The sequence below is a fragment of the Pantherophis guttatus genome, chromosome 2 (assembly GCF_059756535.1).
Source record: "Pantherophis guttatus breed Tessera chromosome 2, ASM5975653v1, whole genome shotgun sequence".
NCBI classification, from domain to species: Eukaryota; Metazoa; Chordata; class Lepidosauria; order Squamata; family Colubridae; genus Pantherophis; species Pantherophis guttatus.
The window spans coordinates 26,051,631-26,076,578 of NC_142064.1; the positions used below are offsets into that span (position 1 = coordinate 26,051,631).

At 39.8% G+C, this 24,948-nt stretch overlaps 1 protein-coding gene across 1 annotated transcript in view; it reads left to right on the forward strand.

Moving 5' to 3' along the window:
- Window positions 1-24,948, forward strand: part of PARP8 (poly(ADP-ribose) polymerase family member 8) — a 192,857-nt gene that overhangs the window by 152,567 nt on the left and 15,342 nt on the right. The window contains exons 16-18 of the mRNA XM_034440846.3: window positions 15,802-15,894; window positions 22,781-22,906; window positions 24,881-24,946. Of these exons, the coding sequence (XP_034296737.1) occupies window positions 15,802-15,894; window positions 22,781-22,906; window positions 24,881-24,946 (285 nt within the window). The remainder of the gene's footprint in view (window positions 1-15,801; window positions 15,895-22,780; window positions 22,907-24,880; window positions 24,947-24,948) is intronic.

The following is a 24,948-nucleotide window of genomic DNA, read 5'->3' on the forward strand; positions in this document are numbered from 1 at the left end:
TCTTTGCGGAGCTGGGTGGGCGTGGCCCGCACACAGGGGTGAAATGCTCCCAGTTTGGACCGGATTGCCCGATCCGGTAGCAACGGAGGCGGGTAGTTCGGAGAACCGGTAGCAAAAATCCCTCTCCCCCCCCATTGCCCAGCTGAGCCGTGCAATCATCAGAGGCCTTTTTTTAATTTTTAAAAGTATTTTTTCTACAACTTCTTCGGTCAAAGAGGTTATAGAAAAAATGCTTTTAAAAATAAAAACAAAGTCTCTGCCAATCAGGCAAGTCAGCTGGGATCGTCAGAGGCTTTAAAAGCATTTTTTAAACAATCTCTTCAGCAGAAGAGGTTGTGGAAAAATGGTTTTAAAAGTTAAAAAAAAACGTTGGCCACGCCCACTCAGTCATATCCCCCCCACCAAGCCACGTCCACAGAACCGGTAGTAACAAAATTTACATTTCACTACTGCCCGTGTGGACCATACCTGGCCCACGGGCCGCCAATTTGACAGGCCTAGCATTAATGGATGGCTGTTTCAGAATCTTTTATTAATACTATAATATTAATATTATAAAATTTCAACACTAATGCTTTCTTGAAAATGTCTTCTGCAATTTTCTTCCTTCGCTTAAATGGGGAGGGGGTCAGAGAATGCTTTCCTCTTTTCAGAGGAAAAGAAAGATTTGGTGAAGTCATAAGCCATTTTAAGGTCTTCATAAATATTCTGCCACAAATCTCTCACTTCTCTTCTATTCCAAAGAAAAGCCATCTAGACTTACGGCAGTTGTGTTGTCAACCTTCTCCTGCCATTTTCCATCTCTGTTCAAGCATACCTTTCTGAGCTACAGTTATTTCCTTTCTGTCCATTGGGAACAGCTTTTTGAGTGAAACTTCAGGAGGCCAGAGCTTCATTTCAGCTTCTTAGCACATCACAGAGAGCCTGAGCTAGTTGTTGCCTTCTCTTTAGATAAACAGCTTCAAAGGAATCCCAGAATAACAATAAAGGAGATTAGGAATTGAAGAGTTCACAGCTAGACCTAAGGAAGGAAGCAAGCAAACCAACACACCAACCAACAAACAAGGACTATTGGATTGATGGTGGATTTCCATCCCTTACAATAGATTTGGATTTGGACAAACCCAATGGCCTATGCTTTGACCTTTAAAGGGGTATTTTTTGGGGGGGATTTATTCCACTCCCTCATTACCCTTCAAATTAGCCAAAATAATAGGATGATTTTCTATAATGCATGGTGTAATTTGGATTCCAGCATTGACCAGGAAACTGAATTTAGTGCTTTACATAATTTCATAGAAGTATGGGTTTGGAAGATTCCCCTCTCTATTCTGCATAAAGTGAAATAAAGGAGAATATCTGTAGCTCAGGGCTGAAATGAAAGGTCCTTGGTGCTCTTTGAGCTTGATTGTTTTCTTGTAAACTTTCATTACCCAAACTAGGGTGCACTGATAATGTTACCCACTTTAGGTAATGAAATGTCTTCAAGAAAACAACCAAGCTCAGAAAGCACCAAGGACCCCTCATAAAATGACCCTACACACATAAGAGAATTTGAAGATTAAACCTTAATTGTAAATACTTGACTAATTGTAATAGATCTATACTAAATACAAAGAAATCCCATTATTTTCCAGTGTCCTTTTGGATTCAATGAATACACACCCTTAACTCCCACTTGCTGAATTGTTGTATCCTCCACCCTCCAAAAAAAGCTTGGCAAGTTTTGGCATCTGGCTGACTGTGTGACTAATGTGACTTATTTTTAATGATGATGATTGAAAAAAATAATATAATAGACAAATGATTGGATAATCAAGTATCTAGAAATAACAGGAGTCAGAAGAAACATCAGAAGTTTTGTGCAAAGATCAATGGCACAATGGAAGACACTGTTGTTGATGAATAGGAACAGACTGGATGAGGTTAATACAGTGGTGAAATCCAATTTTTTTTACTACCGGTTCTGTGGCCCTGGCTTGGTGGGCATGGTGTGACTTGGTGGGCGTGGCAGGAGAAGGATACTGAAAAATCTCCATTCCCACCCTACTCCAGGGGAAGGATACTGCAAAATCCCCATTCCTTCCCCACTCCAGGGGAAGGCTATTGCAAAATCTCCATTCCCAACCCACTCTGGGGCCAGCCAGAGGTTGTATTTGCCAGTTCTCCAAACTACCCAAAATTTCTGCTACTGGTTCTCCGAACTGCTCAAAATTTCTGCTACCGGTTCTCCAGAACCTGTCAGAACCTGCTGGATTTCACCCCTGGGTTAATATCAAGAAAGGAATCTTTCAGGGATATTCATTATCACCAATAGTGTTTATTATTGCACTATTTCCTTTATCAAAAATACTGAACAAGTCAGGCCACGACTATCAAAAACATCTGCCAGGCAATCCCACTTCCTTTATATGGATGTTCTGAAGCTATTTGGAAAATAGAATTGCTGCTCAATGCTATCCGTAAATGCAATGGAATTTGGACTGGACAAATGTGCCACCCTTATCAACAGGGGAAAAAATACAGTAGTGAAAACTGAAGGAAAATAAAATGCCCTGTGGAAATAATACCAAGAGTTTGGATGAAAAAGATCCCTAGTCATCCTTCAAGCTGACAGCATCAAGCACACTGAAGTCAAGGAGAAAGTTAGAAGTGAATGTATCATGAGAGTAAAGAAGATGTTAAAGTCCAAGATGTTAAGAAGAGGGGGTCAAGCTATTCTCCAAAGCACCCGAGGCAGGACAAGAAGCAATGGGTGGAAACTATAATCAAGGAGAGAAGCAACTTAGAACTAAGGAGAAACTTCCTGACAATGAGAACAATTAATCAGTGGAGCAACTTGTCTCCCGAAGTTGTGAATGCTCCAACACTGGAAGTTTTTGAAAAGATGTTGGATAACCATTTGTCTGAAGTGGTGTAGGGTTTCCTGCCTAAGCAGGGGGTTGGATTAGAACAGGGGTGGGCAATTGTGGCTCTTTTACAACCTGTGGATTTCAACTCCCAGAATTCCTGAGACAGCTTGGCTGTCTCAGGAATTCTGGGAGCTGAAGTCCACAGGTTGTAAAAGAGCCACAATTGACCCCCCCCCCAGACTAGAAGACCTTCAAGGTCCCTTCCAACTCTGTTATTCTATTCTATTCCAAATTCAGTGGAGGTTATATTATCAAGGCAATTAATACCTGTGCAATTCCAAGCATTAGATACACAGCTAGAGTAGTGGACTAGTCTCAAGCAGAACTAAAAGCTGTGGGTAGGAAGACCAGAAAAATAATGACAACGAATCATGCTCTTTGTCAATGCAGCAATATTGACAGAGTACTTACCAAGGAATACAGGTCAGCGTGGAATGTTGCAAGTACACCAGACAGTTGAAGACCAAAAAAAGAGCATTGGAAAAATATTGGAAAGAATTGAATAATTTTTGAATACTGCTACTGAAGCTAGTATATCTTTAACACATGATAACAATGAACACCTGTCTATTCCAGGTCCTTGGGAAGGACTCGAGAGATAGATAAAAATGTCAAATCCAGTCTAAAAATCTGACCGATCATGCAACGAACCATAATAATAAAACTCAGCTTTTGCAAGCAGATTGCACAAACTGGCTATAAATGATACGATGCATACAGCTGCCCAAATGATTCACTGGAACATCTGTAAAGATTATCAAGTGCCAGCAATGAAAAACTGGTGGGAACATATAGGGATTGGTTTAATTTAGCATTAAACTTACCAAGTGAAATCATTATGAGTTTATTAGTCATATTTCTATGCCGCCCACTCTCCGAGGACTCTGGGCGGCTTACACCAAAGACAGTATACTAAATAGCATATTACCACCAACAATCTGGGTCCTCATTTTACCCACCTCGGAAGGATGGAAGGCTGAGTCAACCTTGAGCTGGTGAGATTTGATCCGCTGACCTGCTGAACTAGCAGTCAGCTGAAGTAGCTGCAGTACTGCACTTTAACCACTGTGCCACCTAGGTGCACCTCAGTTGTGTACCCAACTCAGCTTTGAATTGGGTACGCAAAGTAATTATTTCTTCCAATATTATTATTTCTAAATATATTTAATAGTCAGGATTAAAATAAAAGGATGCATTGATGAAATATAAACATTTACCACTGCAAGTTCAAAATCTTTATATCTGGCTGTCATGGCCAGTATATAAGTAGTCAATGATATATGACCACAGTGGGACTGGAATTTCCATTGTAAGTCATTGTGGTTAAACATCACGTCCAACCTGATTTTATTAAGATTTTTATGATTGTTAAGAGCAGGGGTGTCAAACTGAAGGCCCACAGGCCAGATCCGGCCCTCAGGGTGCTTAAATCTGGCCCGCGAGACTGGCCTGGAAATAGCAAAGGACTGGCCCGTGGTGCCTCTGGCAGCCAAAATGGGGTGCAGCCCATTTTTGACCTGAATGGCATCCTGCAGCACTTTGCCAGCCAAAATGGGACGTGGTGGGACTGTGCACGCCCCCCCCCCCGCATCCCATTTGGCCGGCAAAGTGCTTCGTCTCCCCCTCCCCCAACGGCCCACGGAGGAGAACTTACAATGGTGAGCCCTCGAAGAAATCCAGTTTGACACCCCTGGTTAAGAGAACCAACCTGGTCATTAAGTGAGTCATGTCATTAAGCAAATCCAGCTTCCCCAGTGTGCACTTTTTTGCCATATTTTGCTGGAAATTTGTGAATAAAAATCAGTAAAAAGGGTCACAGATCGTGATCAAAAGATGCAGCAATTGGTTGTAAATGTGAGCCAACTTCCAGGTGCCTGAATTGCAATCATATAACCATGGGAATGGTGCAACAGTTATAAGTACAAATACAGGTCATAAATCACTTTTTCTGTTATAACTTCAAACCATCATTAAACCAACAGTCATAAATCAGGGACTGCCAATATGAGATAGATTATTCCCATGATATAAATTCTCAGTTTGCCATTGCAGTTCTTCCTTAAGCCCCAGAGGCTCGCCCTTTATTCTTTAACTTTGGGTTAATGGTACACCAGTACTGAAAGTTGTACTAAGTCATCCTCTCCTGCTGGCCAGGCTTTTTGTAAAGCTATTTTCTCAAATTCCCCAAATCATTTTCTGTAGACTCTTTCCAGCCAGCTACTTTGCAAGTCCAGTTTGTATAGGTCTGCCTGAAATAAAGTAGAAGATGAAGATTTAGACAGTTTGTTGTTTCTGGAATTGGAAGTTCATTGTTAATGCTTTCAGTATAGACAGCAGTGGTGGGTTGCTCCTGGTTTGGCCTGGTTTGGGTGAGCTGGTAGTGGTGATGATGTGACATCAGTGAACCAGTTCTCTATGACTGTCCCCGCATTATAACTACTTTTATTTGTTGTTTTCTAGCCCAGCTGATAGGCAGAGTGGATTGCTGCACCTCAGCTGGGCAGAAATCTAATGCACTTGCAAGTTCACGGCGATCGCAAAGAGAACCAGTGATAACACCGGTTGGAACCCACCACTGATAGACAGCTATTAATTCAAATTACAAATTCAAAATTCAACTTTCCTTTCTCTAAATAGTGACTGTTGCTCTTCTTTATTCTAAAAAATCAGTGTTCAGCAAATTCTGACCTGGTGTTGGAAACTTCATATCTGTAAGCCCAGCAGCTACTGCCAGTGGCAATAAACTCAGTCTCTCCCTCTCGTTTTCTAATTGCTGGGCTTGAGGGCAGATAGGATGAAGTTGATAACAGAGAGCTGATAAGAGAGAGCTAATTCAAGGCTCCCATAGGTAGAGTTAACTTGCGATAATGAATGGGTAGAGTAGCTCCTTGTGGAGTAGAGCCAGGGTTAGGGTCTAAGCTGGGGACAGCTGATGAAAATTGTTTCTATGGTTGTTCAGACTGATCCTAGGAAGCCAGCTGTAATAAATCATCAACTACAGACTTATTCTCCAAATAGTTATGTGACATTTGCACTACCTTGACATTTTTTAATTTGTAATTTTTTTTGTATGAATAGAATAGAATAGAATAGAATAGAATAGAATAGAATAGAATAGAATAGAATAGAATAGAATAGAATAGAATAGAATAGAATAGAATTTTTATTTTTATTTTTTTAGTTTTGGACTAGACCACTTTTTATTTATTTATGGGGAGTTTTGTAGTCTCAGAGATTGGGTTTAGCAACATTTCCATGGAGGAACAACGGAGAAGTAAGATGTTAAGAAACTCCATTGCAGCAGTGACTGACTGCAAGATAGATTTATCTGTTTCAAGCTTGCTTTAAGATCAATTGTCATTCCTTGGGGAGAAAGTGTCAAACAACCGAGTTAAATCTTCCTCGGCTTCCAAAAACTCATCTGAAACCTGTACCTTCCCTTTAATTGCATCTAAGATATTTCTTTCCCTGTGTTCTTCCTATTCTGACCTTGAAGTTGAAGGAGTTCTCCGTTTTACAGATAGTGGATAGTTACGTTTAGAAGCTCTAGAGCTTGTACCGTCCTTCGCGTGGCTTGGCTCTGCTCCCAGAAATTAGCAAGGGCTGGATACAGCTGTTGTTAAATTACACATATTGGCAGAATGTAAAGCCTCCTTAAAAAGTTCCTAAGTTTGAAAACTTGAGGGAAAAATAAACCGCCTGAAAGTTAGCATTATCCTTTTAGATCTATGCCTGCTCGGAAGCCAGGAGATTTCTTTAAGCTCATTAGAGTATACTTACAGAACAAAGAAGCTGTGAAAGGGAGTTTTCTCTTTCATTGCTTGTTTATTTTTATTCTGCCATCTACCCTCATTTGAAAAACCACCAAGCAACCTGAATTAGGATCCCCTGTCTCTAAAAAATCAGGTTTTCCTCATTTTTTTCTGAGAATTTTTGTACAGTCTGTACACTGTACAAAACATGGGTTAGAGGTAGGTTTAGAAACATATGAATTGCTATTTACTTCCATAACCAATTGGGAAATATAGTTTTCCACTTTAATTCTAAGACTTTAATTCATCTCTTTTTTTTTTATTGGCACTCAGAAACTGTTCAAATATAGCAACGACTTGATCTGTTAAGTTCTTAGCAACCAAATCTGAATCTCCATTTAAATTACTCCTAATATAAATGGCACCATCCTGCCTATTAGATCCTCATCTTCATAGAAAGGGCAATCATCCCAGTCTAATGATAGATAAGAATTATTAACCAAGGTTACAGGGAGAGATGAAGAAGGCAGGAAAGACTTTCATGTAGCAATGAAACTGTCAGGCCTGGAAGCCATCTTTTGCATTCAGACTTCAGGCCTGCCACATTTACTGTTGTGGGAAACTGGAAGGGGGGATTGTATGGCGCATGGGTGATATGTAGTCATAATAGCATTCCTTTCTCAGAGAGTCAAGGTCATCTTGCCCTGCACCTGGAGGATTGTGACTGGGAGGCATCTCCAGTTGGCATGGTGCTTTGATTGGATAATGTAATGAACATGTGGGTGTTGGGCAGGGACTTGGACTTTCTTTTGGGTGGGGAAAACCTGGAAGCTTTCAGATTCGGATTTTCCCAGATGTGCCAATATGACATCTCAAGTTATATTTATGTAGTTACTTACCAAGCACATCTAAGTTATATTAAAGTAACCAAAATATATTTACCATCTCCAGGGATGTCACAACTTTTGAGCACCCCTAATGTTTGGAAATTGAAAGGTGAAAAATTTGATACACCCTGTAGCATGCTTAAAAGTGGAATAAATCATTTACCCTTGGTTGCCTAGAAGTCATCACAACCTTATCTTATTTGGATTTTCCCTCTGTTGCATCTCAGACTCGCTTTTGGATCTTTTCAGCTTATTTCTTACTCCTGCTTTAAATTTTTACCATTTCCATTAGCATTTGAAATTGTGTACAAAACTCTACTATATCCTCAGATTTTAAATCTACTAGATTAAAAGATTATATAAAATAAATAGAATATTTGGAGCTGTCCCCCTGTCACCATCATGAGGTGACAGATTGTTGGGGACAATATGGTGTGGAATAGTGACAAGATTTGCCCGAGTCCCTGTATTCCATTTCTTAATCTTTGGAATGAAGAAAAAATGGAAGAAGTCAAAAAGCAGTTTCATAATCTCCCTTCCCATTTCTCTTTCAAAATCTCTGCCATGCATCTGCCCTTCCATAGCTAGGGACAGGCTTTTCCTTCATGGGCAGAAATGAAGACAAAACAAAAAAAATGTTGAAGTCAGAATCCAGCCAGAAAAAAACTTAGGGAAGGGAGTTGCATTCCTTTTCTTTAAGAGGGATATTCTCCATACATAAAGCAAACACACTTATGTTCACATAATAAATCATACTGTTGCCTGAGTCAACACTATATTGGTTCACACAACCTGTTTAGATGACAGTTGTGGAATGTAGTCACCCAGGAGTCAGGGAGTACATTCTAGAGCAGGGATGTCAAACTCGTGGCTCCTGTTGTTGTCACGTGACGTATCACGACCAGCAAAGCTGGCTGAGGAATTCTGGGAGTTGAAGTCCACAAGTCTTGAAGTTGCCAAGGTTGGAGACCCCTGCTCTGGAGGATAAATAGGACTGATGGGCAGGGACAATGAGAGGGATCTTTACTAAGTAACAGATGCAGGGGAACCAATCTTACTCTGATTTGCTCCCGTGGCTCCCTTTTCTCATGATCCGTGACTTGCTTTTTTAAACCGTGTAATGCAAAAGCATGCGGCTTCCCTGGTCCTTTGCACAGTCTTTTGTGGGATGAAATGTAATACATAGGAAGAGAATACCAATGCAAAGCTTTTAAGAGCTGAGTGAACTCTCTTTTGCTTCTGTTTCCTACTTCCCAAATTTGCCATCTGGGCTGTTTGTTTGTTTGGCTTAAACTATTCCCATTCCTAAGGGTTCTTTGAAGGCCAAAGAGAAGGCAAATTTCAGTGTTTCCTCTGAATTCGTTGCCAGGGGCTCTTATCCACTCAGGTTGTTTTATGGCGTTTTTGCCATAATGATGGTATAGGTTGGCACTGCAGTTTTCTTGTAAGGCCTCGTATGCGGTTTTTGTGCCTTACTTTTCTGTATCACGGCAATTTGGGCAGACTGACATAGGGTATAATTTTCATTTTGTTTTATTTGGCATTCTGCTTTTATTTAAAGGGAACTCAGATGCACAGCTTCTCTCTGGGATCTGTTTAACCTTGTCTGAGTCTCCTAGAAGGAGGAAGTTTCAAAAGTTGAATTTTAGATTATCATAAATCAGTTATATTTCTTGCCTGCCTTTAAAAACATACATACTGTATTGTTCAGAGTATAAGACGCATCTACTTTCTTTGGTGAGGAAAAAGAAGAAAAAGAAATCTCCCTCTGCCTCTGAGCAATTTTGCCTGGTTGCAGCAAACAGCCTGCTTTACTTTCATTTTTGTTTTCAGCATAGCTTGATTAGCACAAGGGAAAAAAGATCTTCTCCAGCAATTTACCTCTTTGCAGCAAGCAGCAGAGCCCTGCACAAAACAGCTGAGAGCAAATCAGCTGAGAGTCAGGAGGCCGATCCAATCAACTTGTGCTAATTAGGCTGTGCTGAAGCTGAAACGAGCTGTTTTTTCTTGCTGTTTGCTTGCAAGGAGATAAGTACTGCAAGGCAGAGGCCAAAGGGTGGGGGCCAGTGGGTGGGTGGGGCTACATTTGGTGTATAAGATGCACCTAAAATTTTCACCCCCTTTTAGGGGGGGGAAAGGTGTGTTTTATACTCCAAAAAATACAATATATAATCCTAAACCACAGTGCTTTAGTTATGCAGTTTTCAGACTGAGAGAGAAATTATCTCCTAAATAAGATACATTGAATTGTAACTTCCATTGTCTCTGAGTATGGTTGATCTATAAAGTGTCAACCAAGAAAATCTAATTCCTCTCTAATATCCTGCCCGAGGAAAAGACACAATAAAAGTAGCCGGAATATTGTTGCATTAACAGAATCCTTTCATAAACATTTCTATCCAGCTAAGAAAAACTGAAAAGAAAAAAATAACACTGAAGAGACATTCTAGTTCGGTAGCGGAGCAAGCAAAATGAATTACCGTATTTTTCGGAGTATAAGACGCACCTTTTCCCCCCCTAAAAGGGGGTAAAAATTTAGATGTGTCTTATACACCAAATGTAGCCCCACCCACCCACTGGCCCCCACCCTTTGGCCTCTGCCTCCCAGCAGTTACCTCCTTGCAAGCAAACAGCAAGAAAAAACAGCTCCTTTCAGCTTCAGCAAAGCCTAATTAGCATAAGTTGATTGGATCCGCCTCCCGACTCTCAGCTGATTTGCTCTCAGCTGTTTTGTGCAGAGCTCTGCTGCTTGCTGCAAGGAAGTAAATTCCTGGAGCAGATTCTTTTTTTCCTTGTGCTAATCAAGCTATGCTGAAAACAAAAATGAAAGTAAAGCAAGCTGTTTGCTGTTTGCTGCAAAGTGGCAAAATTGCTCAGAGGCAGAAGGAGATTTCTTTTTCTTCTTTTCCTCACCAAAAAAGGTAGGTGCGTCTTATACTCTGGCATCTTATACTCTGAAAAATACGGTACTTTTTATATGAACTATTGCCATATTTAGTTATGGCCATATCTTGTGGCATAGTGTATGTAATGTTTACTATGCAAATACCCTAATATATGTGTCTGTGTTGCCCATCTCTGCCACTTTCTCTTCAACTTTTGCTCATTCACTGGCATAAATGCCTGAAATAAGATTTCAGGTTTGTTCACCTGAACGTACTTAGACTAATTCCTTACAATCAGGAACTTTTATTATTAGGATTCCCAATTTGCGGAAAGACTTCTAAGCAAACTCAGTTGAACACATGTCAAATGTCTCTTCAAACATTCATATTTTATCCTTAAATGTCACCGAGGAGAATTGAGATGCTTTGAGTAAGGTTTTCTACACTGATTCATATTTTTCACATCTTTACAACAAATGTGTTAAGAATGCAGTATGTGAGAGATGCAGACCATAAAATCCATGTGCTCCTCCCAACAGTGACCTATTTTGTTGCTTTTACAGCCCCACAAATAAAGGAGGCTGAATATTCTGATTGCCACTGCTTTCCTTTTCCATACTGAATATTTGGAGTTGTTAAGTCACCCATTTTTATCCTTAAACACCCTCCCTTAATTCGCCTCCCCAGAAGGGTGGCAAAACTGTAATTCTTGATGATATTATGGCAATCTATTTACAGCCCCCAACTGGAGTTGGATTCCACAGTGCAGCCTCCAGGATGCTCACCTTTGAGAGCAATTATATCAGCCATCACTAAAAATAAACCTTCCCTGTTTCAGTGTGTGAAATTGTAGTCCTGTATTTTAACCATTTTCTTGGTCACCAAAAATAATAAGGACTGTGAGGCAGGTAAAACTTTGTACTGAGGAAAGAACAGCATAGTGGAAAAGAAACCTGCTTCCTGCCCTGCCTGTCACATGAGCCTGTGGTGAGATGGGTGGCAAATAAATTTAATAAATAAACAAACAAATACGGTTGTTTCGGTAGACTGTGATGGGATCTTGGCTTGCCATACGGCAGTCAACTGATAGAAAGAGGCTATCAGCTATAGTTGCCTGCCTGCCTGTCTTCCTTAGTATTCAAGTTCATATATTTTACAAAAAAATATGTAGAAGATACTCTGAAGTATGAGGAACAACCAAATGGCCTAAATTGGGACTTCTTTCACATCAGACAGAAATAAACTAGAGAACCATCTGGTTTAAGGCACATGACTAAAAACCAGGAGACTGTGAGTTTCAGTCCTGCCTAAGGTATGAGGCCTTCTGTGTGACTTTGGGCCAATCACTTTCTCTCAACCTTAGGAAGAAGGAAACTGCCACGAAAACTGCAAGGACTAGATCAGGCAGTTACCAGGAGCAAACATTGGCTGAAAGGCAGGCAGGCAGGCAGGCATCAGGAATTGTAAAGCGGGTTGATGTGACAGAAAATGAACAGATCCTGGCCAGCCTATTGAAGATACCACCAGCGATAACATTGCCTTTCACCCATGCATACTGTTTAGGTAGTCCTTGACTTACAACCACAACTGAGCCCAAAATTTATGTTGTTAAGTGAGACATTTGCTAAGTGAGTTTTGCCCCATTTTAGGACTTTTCTTGCCTCAATTATTAAGTGACTCATTGCAATTGTTAAGTTAATAGCCCGGTTGTTAAATGAATCTGGCTTCCCCATTGACTTTCCTTGTCAGAAGGTCATAAAAGGTGATCACATGATCCCAAAACACTGCAAAGATCGTAAATATGAGTCGTTTGCCAAGTGTCTGAATTTTGATCACATGGGATGCTGCAACAGTCATAAGTGTGAAAAATGGTCATGTCATTTTTTTCAGTGACGTTGTAATTTTGAATAGTCAAACTGTTGTAAGTTGAGGACTGCCTGTACACAGAGACATAGACAGACACATGGTCACATATAAGCAAATATGGATACAGTCTTTGACAGAAACTCAGATACTCGTTCATGCACATACAAAATTTACAAGGATATGTTCAGATGGGTAAAAACTTCAGTATCCCAACTGAATACACCTGGGCAACACCCAAAGGCTGTTTGGTGGCTTGATTGGAGCATGTTAAAAAAGGCAAGGAAGGTGCTGAGAGTGTAGATGGTAGAGAGTCTCCCTTCAGTATCTTTCTTAGGTAAATCAAACTTGTATTAGTTTGTCCAACTGTGAGGCAGTCCATTTAGGAGCATAAGAATTTGGTTATTGGAAATTTTTTAAAAATAGTTTGGAATAGTAGCTTGTGTACACACAGTATCTGTCTGAATGGAAAGTCTCCATAGGTTAAGTATGTCCCAAGGGCTAATTGAAGATGGTATAATGTCCTATGACCGTGATGGCGAACCTATGGCACATGTGCCACAGGTGGCACGCATAGTCATATCGGTGGGCACATGAGCTCAGCTCTGGCACGCATGTGCGCGTCAGCCAGCTGATTTTTACGCCTTCTGAGCCCACCGGAAATAGGAAAACAGGTCGTTTCCGGCCTCGGGGGTGGTGGGGAAGGCCGGTTTTGCCCTCCCCCCAAGCCCCTAGAAAGGCTTTGGAGCCTGGGGAGAGAGAAAAACGGGCCTACTGGGCCATCATATGCCAGGAGCGGGGGGGAGCGGGGGTCGCATGCGCATGTGCGGGTCGCATAGAATTATGGGTGTGGGCATGCGTGCGCACGACCACCCTCTCCCCACTCCTGGCACGTGATGGCAAAAAGGTTAGCTATCACTGTCCTATGAAAACTAGTTCTGCCTATCTAGCAAGGCAGCTGTCTATAGCTGTTCTTCAGTATGTTGTACAAAGTTGGACCTAGAATTGGGAATAGGCTTATTCGGTTTGCAAATACCATGTTCTACATCTCACTGTAACCTTTCCCTAAAATATTGTGAATCTCGTGGCCTGTTTTGTCTTCCATGCTTGTAAAACATACTGGATTCATTTCTCTATTAAGTGGACAGCTCTCTAGTTGACAACTTCAAGACTGAACCACTGAAGTGCATCAGTCAAACTTTCCTAAAATGTGCCCACAAGAGAGCCAGTGAAGTTATTATACATTATTTCATTTGGTCTAGAGTGCCATGGTACAGTGAATTAGATGGTGTTAGGCTTCATCTGCTGCCTAATTCAATGTAACATAGCAGATGAGATATATCAAATGAGCAATGCCGTATTGGACTTGAAAGATAATGGATCTTCTAAAACCATCACTGCAAAAATATTTCAAGACTTGTAATCATCATTTAATCACTGGGACTGCAAGTAGAGGAAGAGGAAAAGGATAATGGTCTCAACAAAATGGGTGGAAAAGTTGTTGATGCAAGTGCATGCGCTGTGAAGCATTTTTTTTTAAAGAAAAAAAGCAAATTCCTTCTATATTTTTTGTATTTCCTATGGTGCTAAGCACAAATCATTGTTTAGCTTTCATTTCTTTAGAAAAAAAAATAACCCAAAGACCAAAGTAAGATTGATTCACTGGTTATCTTTGTAACATGAAAACATAGAAAACATCATGATGATAGACTATTCAGTTCTCTATATAAGATAAAATATAGTTCTTTTTTTAAAAAAATGGCAGAGAAATGAGATCAGCAGCAGCAGCCCATCCTGAGCTCAGCAGGATTATCTGTGTCCCTGTTTTACTTTGCAGATAAAGTAAAGTGCAAGAACGAAATGTGTGTGTGTGTGTGTGTGTGTGTGTGTGTGTGTGTGTGTGTGTGTGTATCTGCAAAAGATTCTTAAAATGGCATCTTTCTGAAAATCACATGGGCTTCGCTGAAATTCATTTTGATTTGAAAAATGTTGGTTAGAGATAATGGGGAATGTTCTTCCAGTGTCACAAGGAATGTCTTCCAACTCAAAAGTTGGAACTGTACTTCCGTATGCAAAATGCAGAATTGTGTCCTACTTAGACTTTATTTTATTGGTTGCTAGCAGTCTTTCTTGCTGTGATCATGTCTTTTGGACTAGTTTTATCCAGCAGCAACAACAATGAAAGTTGTAGATAAAGTCTACATTTATTCTAAACTTCAGCTTGTGGTGGTCTTTACTGACAATAGGAACCGGTTCAGGTTCTGCATTTCCCAATATTCCTGATGCCAAGAATATTGCTCAGAAAAGTATTTGTGCCTATTGGAGTCTTATAATATTCCCAACGGTCTTCACTTCCAAGCATGAGCTTGGAAATAAATAATGTGAGGAGCAGCAACTTCATTTATTTATAAGATTATCCTTCCATGTCTTTTGTCATTAGTCTTTATTAATGGGTCAGAGAAAATAGAATTGTGTGTTTAGTCACACACATAATTAAGGGGAGAAGGAAACTGTGTTCTCTAACTTTCTCCTACAACCTTGACCCCGTGGTTAGGATGGCAAATGTCTAAAACAGAGGGCCTGCACTATCTATTTAAGGTTCCTAGACATTAATTTAAATGTTAGCAGAAGGACAAACTGAAATAATAAACCGCTTGCCTCAGATTTCCATCTTCTGAGTTTTAGAAGACAGCAAGGAGGGCACAAGAAAGGCATGGGTAAGGCCATCTGATACAATCCTTTATCCCCTACTCACATGAAGGAAATAAAGAGGGAGGAGCCCAAAGACAGAGATTTTAGTTGATGTATTAATACTCTGCTGAGATCTACCTTACCATTTTGAAAACATTTTTTGCAAGCCTATTTGCATAATAGGCTTTGAATTTTATATCTTACTCTCAAAAACTCTCTTGAAAGTGTTTTTGAATTTATCTTGTCGCTGGTGTAGGGGTAAGGATACTTTTCCTGGATTGCTGGGGAAATAATTACACATTTTTCCAACATTTGGGCTTCCTTGATTCTGCATATTTCCAATTTCCAAAAGCCTCAAAGTCCCCTCATGATTTCTTCTCTTGGGATTGGATTGAAATAGAGAATAGGGACCGTGCAGATCTCTGCAATGGTGATTATCCAATAGGAGACGGGACATTCAGAAACAGCTCTTAGCTACCTAATCTGCCAATAAATGCAAAAATACAAGAATAACACCAAATGTTTATTCCCCTTTGAAATATATGACGAAAACTAATTTTCTTGCATTAAACTGAATGAGAATTCATAGGCAAAAAGAAAATAGTACACACATACACACACACACACAGCAGTTCTACACATGTACAAGATATCAGTCCCTTTGTTGGAATTAAATCTCCCAGCATCCCAACTAAACTTTGGACAAGTTACATAGATGGTCTAGGAACTGTACTCTTCAGCATGTGTAGAACGTTAGGCTGGTGAATATTGTTAAATATAAGAATAACCATTTTCTCCCCTTTGCTTTTAGCCAACTGTCTGTGAACGGGAACTGTGTGTATTTGCTTTCCAAACTCTAGGCGTGATGAATGAAGCCGCAGATGAAATTGCAACAGGGGCTCAGGTAAAATTCAAATAATTTACTTTTTCAAAAATACCAAACTTTTATGATATAGCAGATGAAAGTTAGGGTAAAGCAACTTTTCAAGTTTTTATTACGGAACTCTTTTTTATCAGTATTAGATAATCCGTATTAGATACATGTTTACAGGTCGTAAGTTGTGATGGTCATAAAAGCAGGTCATCAAGTAACTAGACCCTACTTTACGACCTATTTTCTGAATGTTGTTAAGCAAACATCGTAGTTGTTAAGCGAACCCATTGTTGGCAATGGGGCATTTTGCTGAAGAGCAGAAGTAAATGCCGGTTTTCTTGCAAAAATGGTATAAATCACAGTGGTGTGACCATGGGATGCTGCAAATGGCCGTAAATGCTGAGCAGTTGCTGAGTGCATTGTGGGGAGGGCCTGGCTATCAGAACTGGTTTGTAAGTACCTTTTGCAGGAGGCTGAGGTCTGGTGTAACTTTGATTGTTTGTAAGTCAAACACTACCTATATGTATAAATTAGTACTGTGCAGCAATTCAGTCTCCAAAAGGTGCTACAAAGGCATGTAGCAATAAACACAGCACTTATCTGCACTGCCTGGAAGCAGCTGTGCCTTTTCCTGAGCTGCTGAATGAGTCTGGAAAATGACCCAGCTACTTACTGTAAGGTGTTATAATCAAGCTTTCCATTGGTATTCCTTTTTGTTCGGCAAAGCATTTTCTGGAGATCAAAGTACTGAACACTCTCAATATGTCAGAACTTTATTCTAAAACTATTCCATCCAAGCTTCCCTTTACAACCCCACACAGAAACATCTTCATTCCTCCCTGTGTTAGTTCTTCCATATCTTTATTCTCCAAAGCCAAGTTTTGTCAAGGAATCAAAAGTATGTAGATAGGCAGCCTCCAGATGAGTAAGCTTTAGGATAGTGATGGTTAACCTTTTTGGTGCCGAGTGCCCAAACCCCCAAAATGCAATGCAAGCTCCCCCCACACATGCACCCCACCCTGCTCATGTGCCCCACACATGGGCACGTGTCCCCCATGCATGCACCCCGCCGTCCTGTGCATGCATCCTGCACCCTGTTTTGGCTTCCAGGTTTGTGCGGGAGGCTTTCCAAGCCCAAAATGGGGTGATGCACCCTCACCCCCCGTGCCCCATTTTGGGCCTGGAAAGCCTGCACCAACCTGCACCCCTGCACATGCCCCCTCCCCCTGCGCATGCATGAGCGCGTCCCTCACATGTACCCCACGCATGCATGGCAGAGACCCGAAGATCAGCTAGCTGGCGGGAGGCACGCACGCATGCGCGGTAGAGCTGGGCTGGGAAGACGGCTGGCGTGCCCGCAGAGAGGGCTTTGCATGCCACAGGTTCGTCATCACAGTTTTAAGACAACCTCAACCTATGCTGATGGCAGGAACAAGAAGTCAGTTTCTTTCTAGGGCTGCTTACCACAATTCCCACCAATGGGAATTAGACCCTGGCAAAGGCTGCAAGTTCCACGCTGATACCTTCTAGCAATGATATTACGGCTAGACAGATACTTGTGTATCCTTGTCTTGTGGGTAGGAGGAACAATTAATCCAATACTGAAATTCGTCGAACCACACTTGCTCACTGGCATTAAGATTGCCCATTCATGCCAAGTGTGAGAAAAGGAGAGAAGGGAAGGGAAGGCAGCCTAAATATATTTTGCTCCCTGATGTTTTTTTTTTTCTCACTGCCCTTTTTGAAAGAATCCTCTTTTTTATTTCCCTCCAGAGGACTGAATATAAAGATTTCAGAACTAACCTTGGTATGAGTCAGAGCCCATCTGGGGCTGTAGGAGGAATCAGAGGGTTGCATTAATCAAATCCTTTTTTAAAAAAATGTTCTCCCTGAATGAATCATTTTAAATCAAAGAAGTGTTAAAGAGGGAAGGGCTGCAAACTAGATAATTCATTTCATAGCACTCCATTAAGTAAAAATATGTTTACTACTTCAAGTGTTTGAATAGTTGTTGAATGGTCCTTTTAAGGTGTTTCTGTGCTACAGTAAATATCACAATGAAGTGAAATAATTTTTAAATGTAATCTTTGTTTGTAGATTGTTGCTGATTTTCTTAATTGTTTCAGAAATAAATAACTTTCATTTGCATTCTGAGATATTCAAAATTGTTTTTCAGGATTTGATCGTAGACTCTGACAAGAAGGACTATTAATAACGTTAATGGGAATATTTTAACATTGTTCTTTTTTTAAAGACAGTGAATATCAGAAACATGATACAGTCTGAACATTTGTAAAGTAAATCAGATGCATTTTCAGTGGAATGTTTTTTTTCAGTCCATTATCAAATAGTGCATTAGGGTGTTGCTCATAGTCAGTTGACAGATTGTGTAGCTGAAGGTCAGGCACTAGTTTGTTTCATGAAATGAAATCAAATGAATAACAAAACACCAGAAAATTGTTAATCAGGTAAAACAAAGGCAGGCTACTAATAAGGGGTTAGAAATCAGGGGAGCAGCTAATACTTTTGAAGATCAGGAGTTTGGATAACAGAAACAAAGATATGGATTTCTGCAGCACTGTTTTTCAGTGCTAATCCAGTTCTGTCAGGCTCCTTATGTCCAATCGTCATGGGGGAAATTCATGTGTTTCTAGCTCATGCTTTTTTCTGGAAGTGCTTTGTCCAGAACTAGAAATGATTTGTAGTATTTTTGTTAAATTCTGGCCCCCATTTTGAATGCACACTATATTTAGGACTGCTCAGTTAACTTACACTAAAGAAATTAAAGGTAACGGTAAAAGTTCCCCTCGCACGTATGTGCTAGTCATTCCCAACTCTAGGGGGCAGTGCTCATCTCCGTTTCAAAGCCAAAGAGCCAGCGCTGTCCGAAGACATCTCCGTGGTCATGTGGCCGGCATGACTAAATGCCAAAGGTGCACAGAACACTGTTACCTTCCCATCAAAGGTGGTCTCTATTTTTCCACCTGCATTTTTTACATGCTTTTGAACTGCATGGGGAGGGGGGACACCTATTCCATTTTATGACGCACACATTGTTATGTAGGAAAAAGCAAAGTTGCCTGAACCAAAAGATGGGTAGCAAATAAATTTAATAAACAAATGAATAACCAAAAAAGCATATCACAAAATTAGCTGTAGACCAATATTATTTACACCCTCTCAAGATTGCAGATGTACTCACATTTTTATGAGCTTCAGATTTCCTCACTAAGCAATACATGACAAAAAGCAAAGTACAAAGAAAATAATATTAGGAAATCCGCATCCTTTTTATTTTTAAAACCGAAAGTTTGCCTGATTGATTTTAGAGTTTCCTGTGTTTCTGTGGGACTAAAACCCTCCATTTTACCCTTTAACACTCTTCTCTACCAAATCCTGCTAAAAACAAAAGGGAGAAAATCACTGATTTAAAGCACTTTGGGGGACAAACATGGAAAGCAAAGGAGAAAATAAAAAGCCCTTAGGTCACAGATTACCCATTTTTGCCCAGGCTATCTGGAAAGTACCCAACTGAAGATGCTTGGTTAATTAATTTTATTAGCGCCTGCATCATAGAAACAGCTAGTGTCACTGCTGTCTGGGAATCATTCCATCAATGCAGCTGGGAAAGCTAGAATTCTCTTCTTCACATCAGAATATTTATTGAATGTATAATGGTGCATATCAGATCAAATCTAAACTTCCATCATGATGTGAGCCTTTCATTTCTCAGCCTTTACAAAGCTGAAGGTCCTATATTTTTCTCAAAGCAGCCAGAGAGAGAATTCTCTCTGAAATTAGGAAGAATATAATCAATAAAAATGAATATTTTTACAAAGGTCAACTTTCATATGATTCCAGTAAGAATTGGGGAAAAAAGATATTAAATGAATGGACAAGGACTGCTAACTTTTTATTTGATGAAACCGAAGACCAAGGATTAAATTCAAGGTTTTGCAAGATATGAAAGTACAAGTGAATTAGCTATACATTTCAAATTATATTATTAAGCCACTTTAATTTGGAAAACAGATTGGATTGGATTTTATTGGACTGGAGTGGATTGGATTGGATTGCCAAAGGGCTGGTTTACCTTTGTTGAAGGAGCAGGATTTGCAGGCATGCAAAATAATTTCGGTGGGATATAAACAAACGTGTTTAATATGTAAGACATGACTTCATCATAAGTAATACACCAAAAGTATGTGATGGAAGTAAATGATTACGTCCAATTTATGGTCCCTTGCTTTAATGCTATAGAATTTGGTCAGTGAAGAGACAATAATTTATATAGAGAGCAAGATTAAAACTAAGATGAAATTTTTCAAGACAGTTTCAGAAATTCATTGGTTTCAGTATCTTCAAATAAGTAGTATAGTTTTTTTAAAAAAAAAAATCGCAAAAACAAGATGGAATGCTCAGGAATTTGGACAAATTTGAAAAACATATAGCACAAAATTCCAAGCATCTGTTGTGACTTATTTTAACTTGTTTTGAAATATGATCAAATCAAAGACTGTATGATTAAATTGATGCAGAATTTAAAGAGGTCAATTGATATGCAACAGTGGGAATATCAATGGAAAATAAATACCAAATTCAGTGAGTTATTACATTCAGAAAAAGACGGGTACAAGTTGTTTTTATTTGGCATATTAATCCTTCAGTGATTCCAAATATAAATAACTCATTTTTTAAAAAATGCAATTTTTTTTTCCACACACGCTGGCTACTGCAGTAGACGGGAGCTACTATAGAGAACATGCAGCATTGGCCCGTTTCCCACCATACCTCCATGTATGAGAGACTGGCTAAGCAAGTACTCCCTGGTTATCTGAAAAGGATGGGCAAAATATACTGGGAAAGGTATTCCCCAAAATTTCAGGGCTCCAGTCACAGGGGATTTAATAGCTAGCAAGCAGCATCTTCAATTGCACTTGGAAATTTATGGCTAAACTGTGCATCTCATGCAGCATTTGTTTAACCTACCATAGTAGTACTGTAACTGACCTCTGAGTGCACAAGCAGTGCATTGCAGACCAGCTGAAATTTGTAGATAATCTTCAAAAGCAACTTCATGTAGTCTGAGATCGCAAGTGCATTAGGATCTGGCAAGATAAAACAATTTTTAAAGGGGATTATTATTAAAGGGCAGCAATAGTATAAATAAATCATATTTAGGAATTTTTGTTAAGGTCTGGAATAATGATTTTATGAGAAGGTTTTTTTGTTTTGTTTTTATAAAAAAAATCCGATTTAAAAAAAGCAGATCTCTATCATACCTATTAAATTTTATCCTAATTAATGTTTTACACGTTATGGATTTTATAAGGTTTCCATCCATTTTGATTGGAGAAAAATATTTTAGTCATTTACTGTCATTCCTGTTCTTGACTATGGGAGAACTGAACATTTTCCTCAGTCTCACTTCAGTTCTGGGTACAGGTAGTCCTCAACTCACAACAGTTCATTTAGTGACTTTTCGAAGTTACAACGGCACTGAAAAAAGTGACTTATGACCATTTTCCAGACCTATGACGTTCAGCATCCCCATGGTCACATGATTTACATTGGGATGCTTGACAAACCAACTCACATTTATGATGGTTGCAGTGTCCCAGGACCCTTTTGTGACCTTCTAACAAGCAAAGTCAATGGGGAAGCCAGATTCACTTAACAACCATGTGACTAATTTAAGAACTGCAGTGATTCACTTAACAAATGTGGCGAGAAAAGTCATAAAATGGGGCAAAACGTACGTAATAAATTTCTCAGTAACATAAATTTTGAGCTCAATTGTAGTTGTAAGTTGAGAACTACCTGTATTGAGTTGGCCTGGAATTTCTCTGGTGGATCTGTCAGTCCATTGCTGGACTCCAAATCCTGCCTCAGATGAGGTGGCCTGTCAACGTTCACACAGACTTAGTATCCAGTGCCATTCATTGAATTACAATTTCATAAACAGAAGCTTCTATACTTTTAACCATATACATGTGGACGCCACCAAAATTTGTCGTATGTGTACATGGAAGGAAAGAAAACCTGTTAGTATACACCTAACTGGGATTAGTATACACCTAACCAGGAACTGGGCATGGCTAGTCTCAGGAACTGGGCATGGCTAGTCTCAGGAACTGGGCATGGCTAGTCTAGTGAAGAGAAGGACCGGGGAGACATGTTAGCCGTCTTCCAATACTTGAGGGGCTGCCACAGAGAGGAGGGAGTCACGCTGTTTTCCAAAGCACCTGAAGGCCAGACAAGGAATAATGGATGGAAACTAACCAAGGAGAGATTCAACCTAGAAATGAGGAGGGACTTCCTGACAATGAGAACAATCAACCAATGGAATAGAAGTTGCCTCAGAAGTTCTGGGAGCTTCATCACTAGAGACTTTTAAGAAAAGATTGGACTGCCATTTGTCAGAAATGGTGTAGGGTCACCTGCTTGAGCGGGGGGTGGACTAGATGACCTATAAGGTCCCTTCCAACTCTGTTAATCTATAAACCTTGTACATTTATGGAATGAATAATCTGAATCCTTGAATGGATGTTCAAAACCATGCCTTTAATAATTTGAAGAAGTAAATGGGTTTTCCCAGGAGAGAAGTTACTCAAATAAAGGAGCCAAAACAGATTCTACAAAATCAGACACCATCCTTTACCCCTGCACATCATTTGACACTCCTATTAAATTACTGTTAAAATGGGAACATTACAACACAATGAAGAACAGATCCAGATCTTCTAGCTACTGGTAAATTATCTCAGTCTTGCTGGTACAATTATATTTGAAACCCTGTTAAAGTTTAACAAAGTTCTGGTCCAGATCTGTTGGCAAATCATATATGTACTTATTTGGGGGAGGAAAGGGGAAAGTCTACTTTTTGAACTTTCTTTTGTCTTTTCTTTTTTCCTAGGTTGTAGACTTACTCGTATCTATGTGCCGTTCTGCATTAGAATCCCCAAGAAAAGTTGTCATTTTTGAGCCATATCCCTCAGTAGTAGATCCTAATGACTCTCAGATGCTAGCCTTTAATCCCAGGGTATGTATCATTTGTATCTGGAGGGGAGGGGTGTTGATATGGGCAAAGAACACTACTTCCTTCCTTTTCCACATTCTTGGAGGACGACTGATATCAAGGCTCAAATAAAAATTATGTACCTTGTGTGGTTACTTACATCACTCCTTATGCAAACCAGTAGATTTAGGTGATATCAATTTATTAATCAAATGTCATAAACATTCAGTTCACTCATAAAGTTATAGCTATAAAGTGGTTTGTTGCTTAAACTAGATATTTTCTGATGTGTATTAAGCCATAGTTTACATATTTTGGTAACTGGGTTCATACAATACAATAAACCAAAACCAAGCAAACCACATTATGGCTTAGTTCATTCTTACGTCTGCACTTTAAGATATCAAGCAAAGACATTTGTAAGACATAAAATCATTCTAACTAAAATTTCAGAGCAAAAATATGCCCTATATCTGAGCTATTTGAATGATTTCAAACATATACCTATAGTAATCTAGTTCTGAATAACTACAGTAATTAATTACCCAAATCATTACTTTAAGATAGAGTTGGATACAGGAAAAAAAATGACTTTATACATATTCACATTCATTTTTATTTCTAAACCAAACACACATTATTAGCTACCACTCGTTTTGATGCCCAACTATTTTTTTCAGTCTGGTTTTAGATGTTTCACACTAGGATTATCAGCCCAGGTTCACATTACCAGTTGTTAGGAATAGTGTGAGTTCAAAACATCTGAATATCATCTGTTTGGGAGAGGCAGATAATCTCCATATGTTTTGGGCTACAACAATTGGTTGATAGGCATACTGTGTGGATAACAGGTGGAGTTTTAGATAGGTTTTTGATATACAATCAGTAATGGATTTTAAAGCATTGAAAAGTAGCAGTAACTCTGCATGTCATTTCAAACAGTATCTTACTGATTGTAGGGAGAGCAAGAGTGGGAAAATGCATCACCATTTGTCTTTGTGTAAATGATGCAGTTGATGTGTTTGATTCAGATATCGTGACAACAGTTGACATGAGTATGTCAGTTGCATTATTTGCATGATGATGTTACGTGTACAACATTTTGATATAGTTAGATCTTGTAATGGTGTAGGGATTATAAGTTTCATCTTCTATATAAAATTATCGGTAATTGTTATGATAACTACAGTGACAGTGAAACCCAATTATTCAGAAAAGTCATGGGCTTCCTTTCACAAGATATATTCCAGCAGGGAGTTTAGATAGTTATCTGCTATGGATTCCTTGATTTGAATGCCTGCATACCGCAGAGGCTTGGATTCAGGAACTAAATAGATCTTCCCAATTTTATAATTATAAGACAGGGGTATCAAACTCGATTTCAATGGGGGTCACATCAGGGTTGTGTTTGACTTTGGGACGCCAGGGCGGGCGTGGCTAGTTCGACGTCACTTGTGTCAGGGGTACCTCTGGTGGCCCAAGAGCTCTGCAAGTGAAAACAGGCTCCCGAACTCTGTTTTTAGCTGGGATGACTTCCTGCAACCCTCTGCCAGTGAAAACAGAGCTTGGGGGGGCGGGGGGGGGGGCTGCCTGCGTTCCCAATCTCCACTTTTGGCTGGGACGGCCTTTTGTAATCCTCTGCCAGCAGTGGTGGGATTCAAGTAATTTAACAACCAGTTCTCTGCCATAATAATTTCTTCCAACAACCAGTTTGCCAAACTGCTCAGAAAGTTAACAACCGGTTCTTCCAAAGTGGTGCGAACTGGCTGAATCCCACCACTGTCTGCCAGCGAAAATGACCTCCATTTTCACTGGCAGAGGCACCGTGGGCCTGTCCTTTACTGTTTCCAAGGTGGCTCCGCAGGCCAGATCTAAGCACCCCACAGACCTGACCAGGCCCCCAGGCCTTGAGTTTGACACCCCTGTTATAAGAGATATACTTAATATACTTTAAAACATGCAAAAGAGAAAAGTAATCTTTCATTTCTTTCACCATAGAAGAAGAATTATGACCGGGTCATGAAAGCATTGGATAGCATTACTTCCATAAGAGAAATGACGCAGGT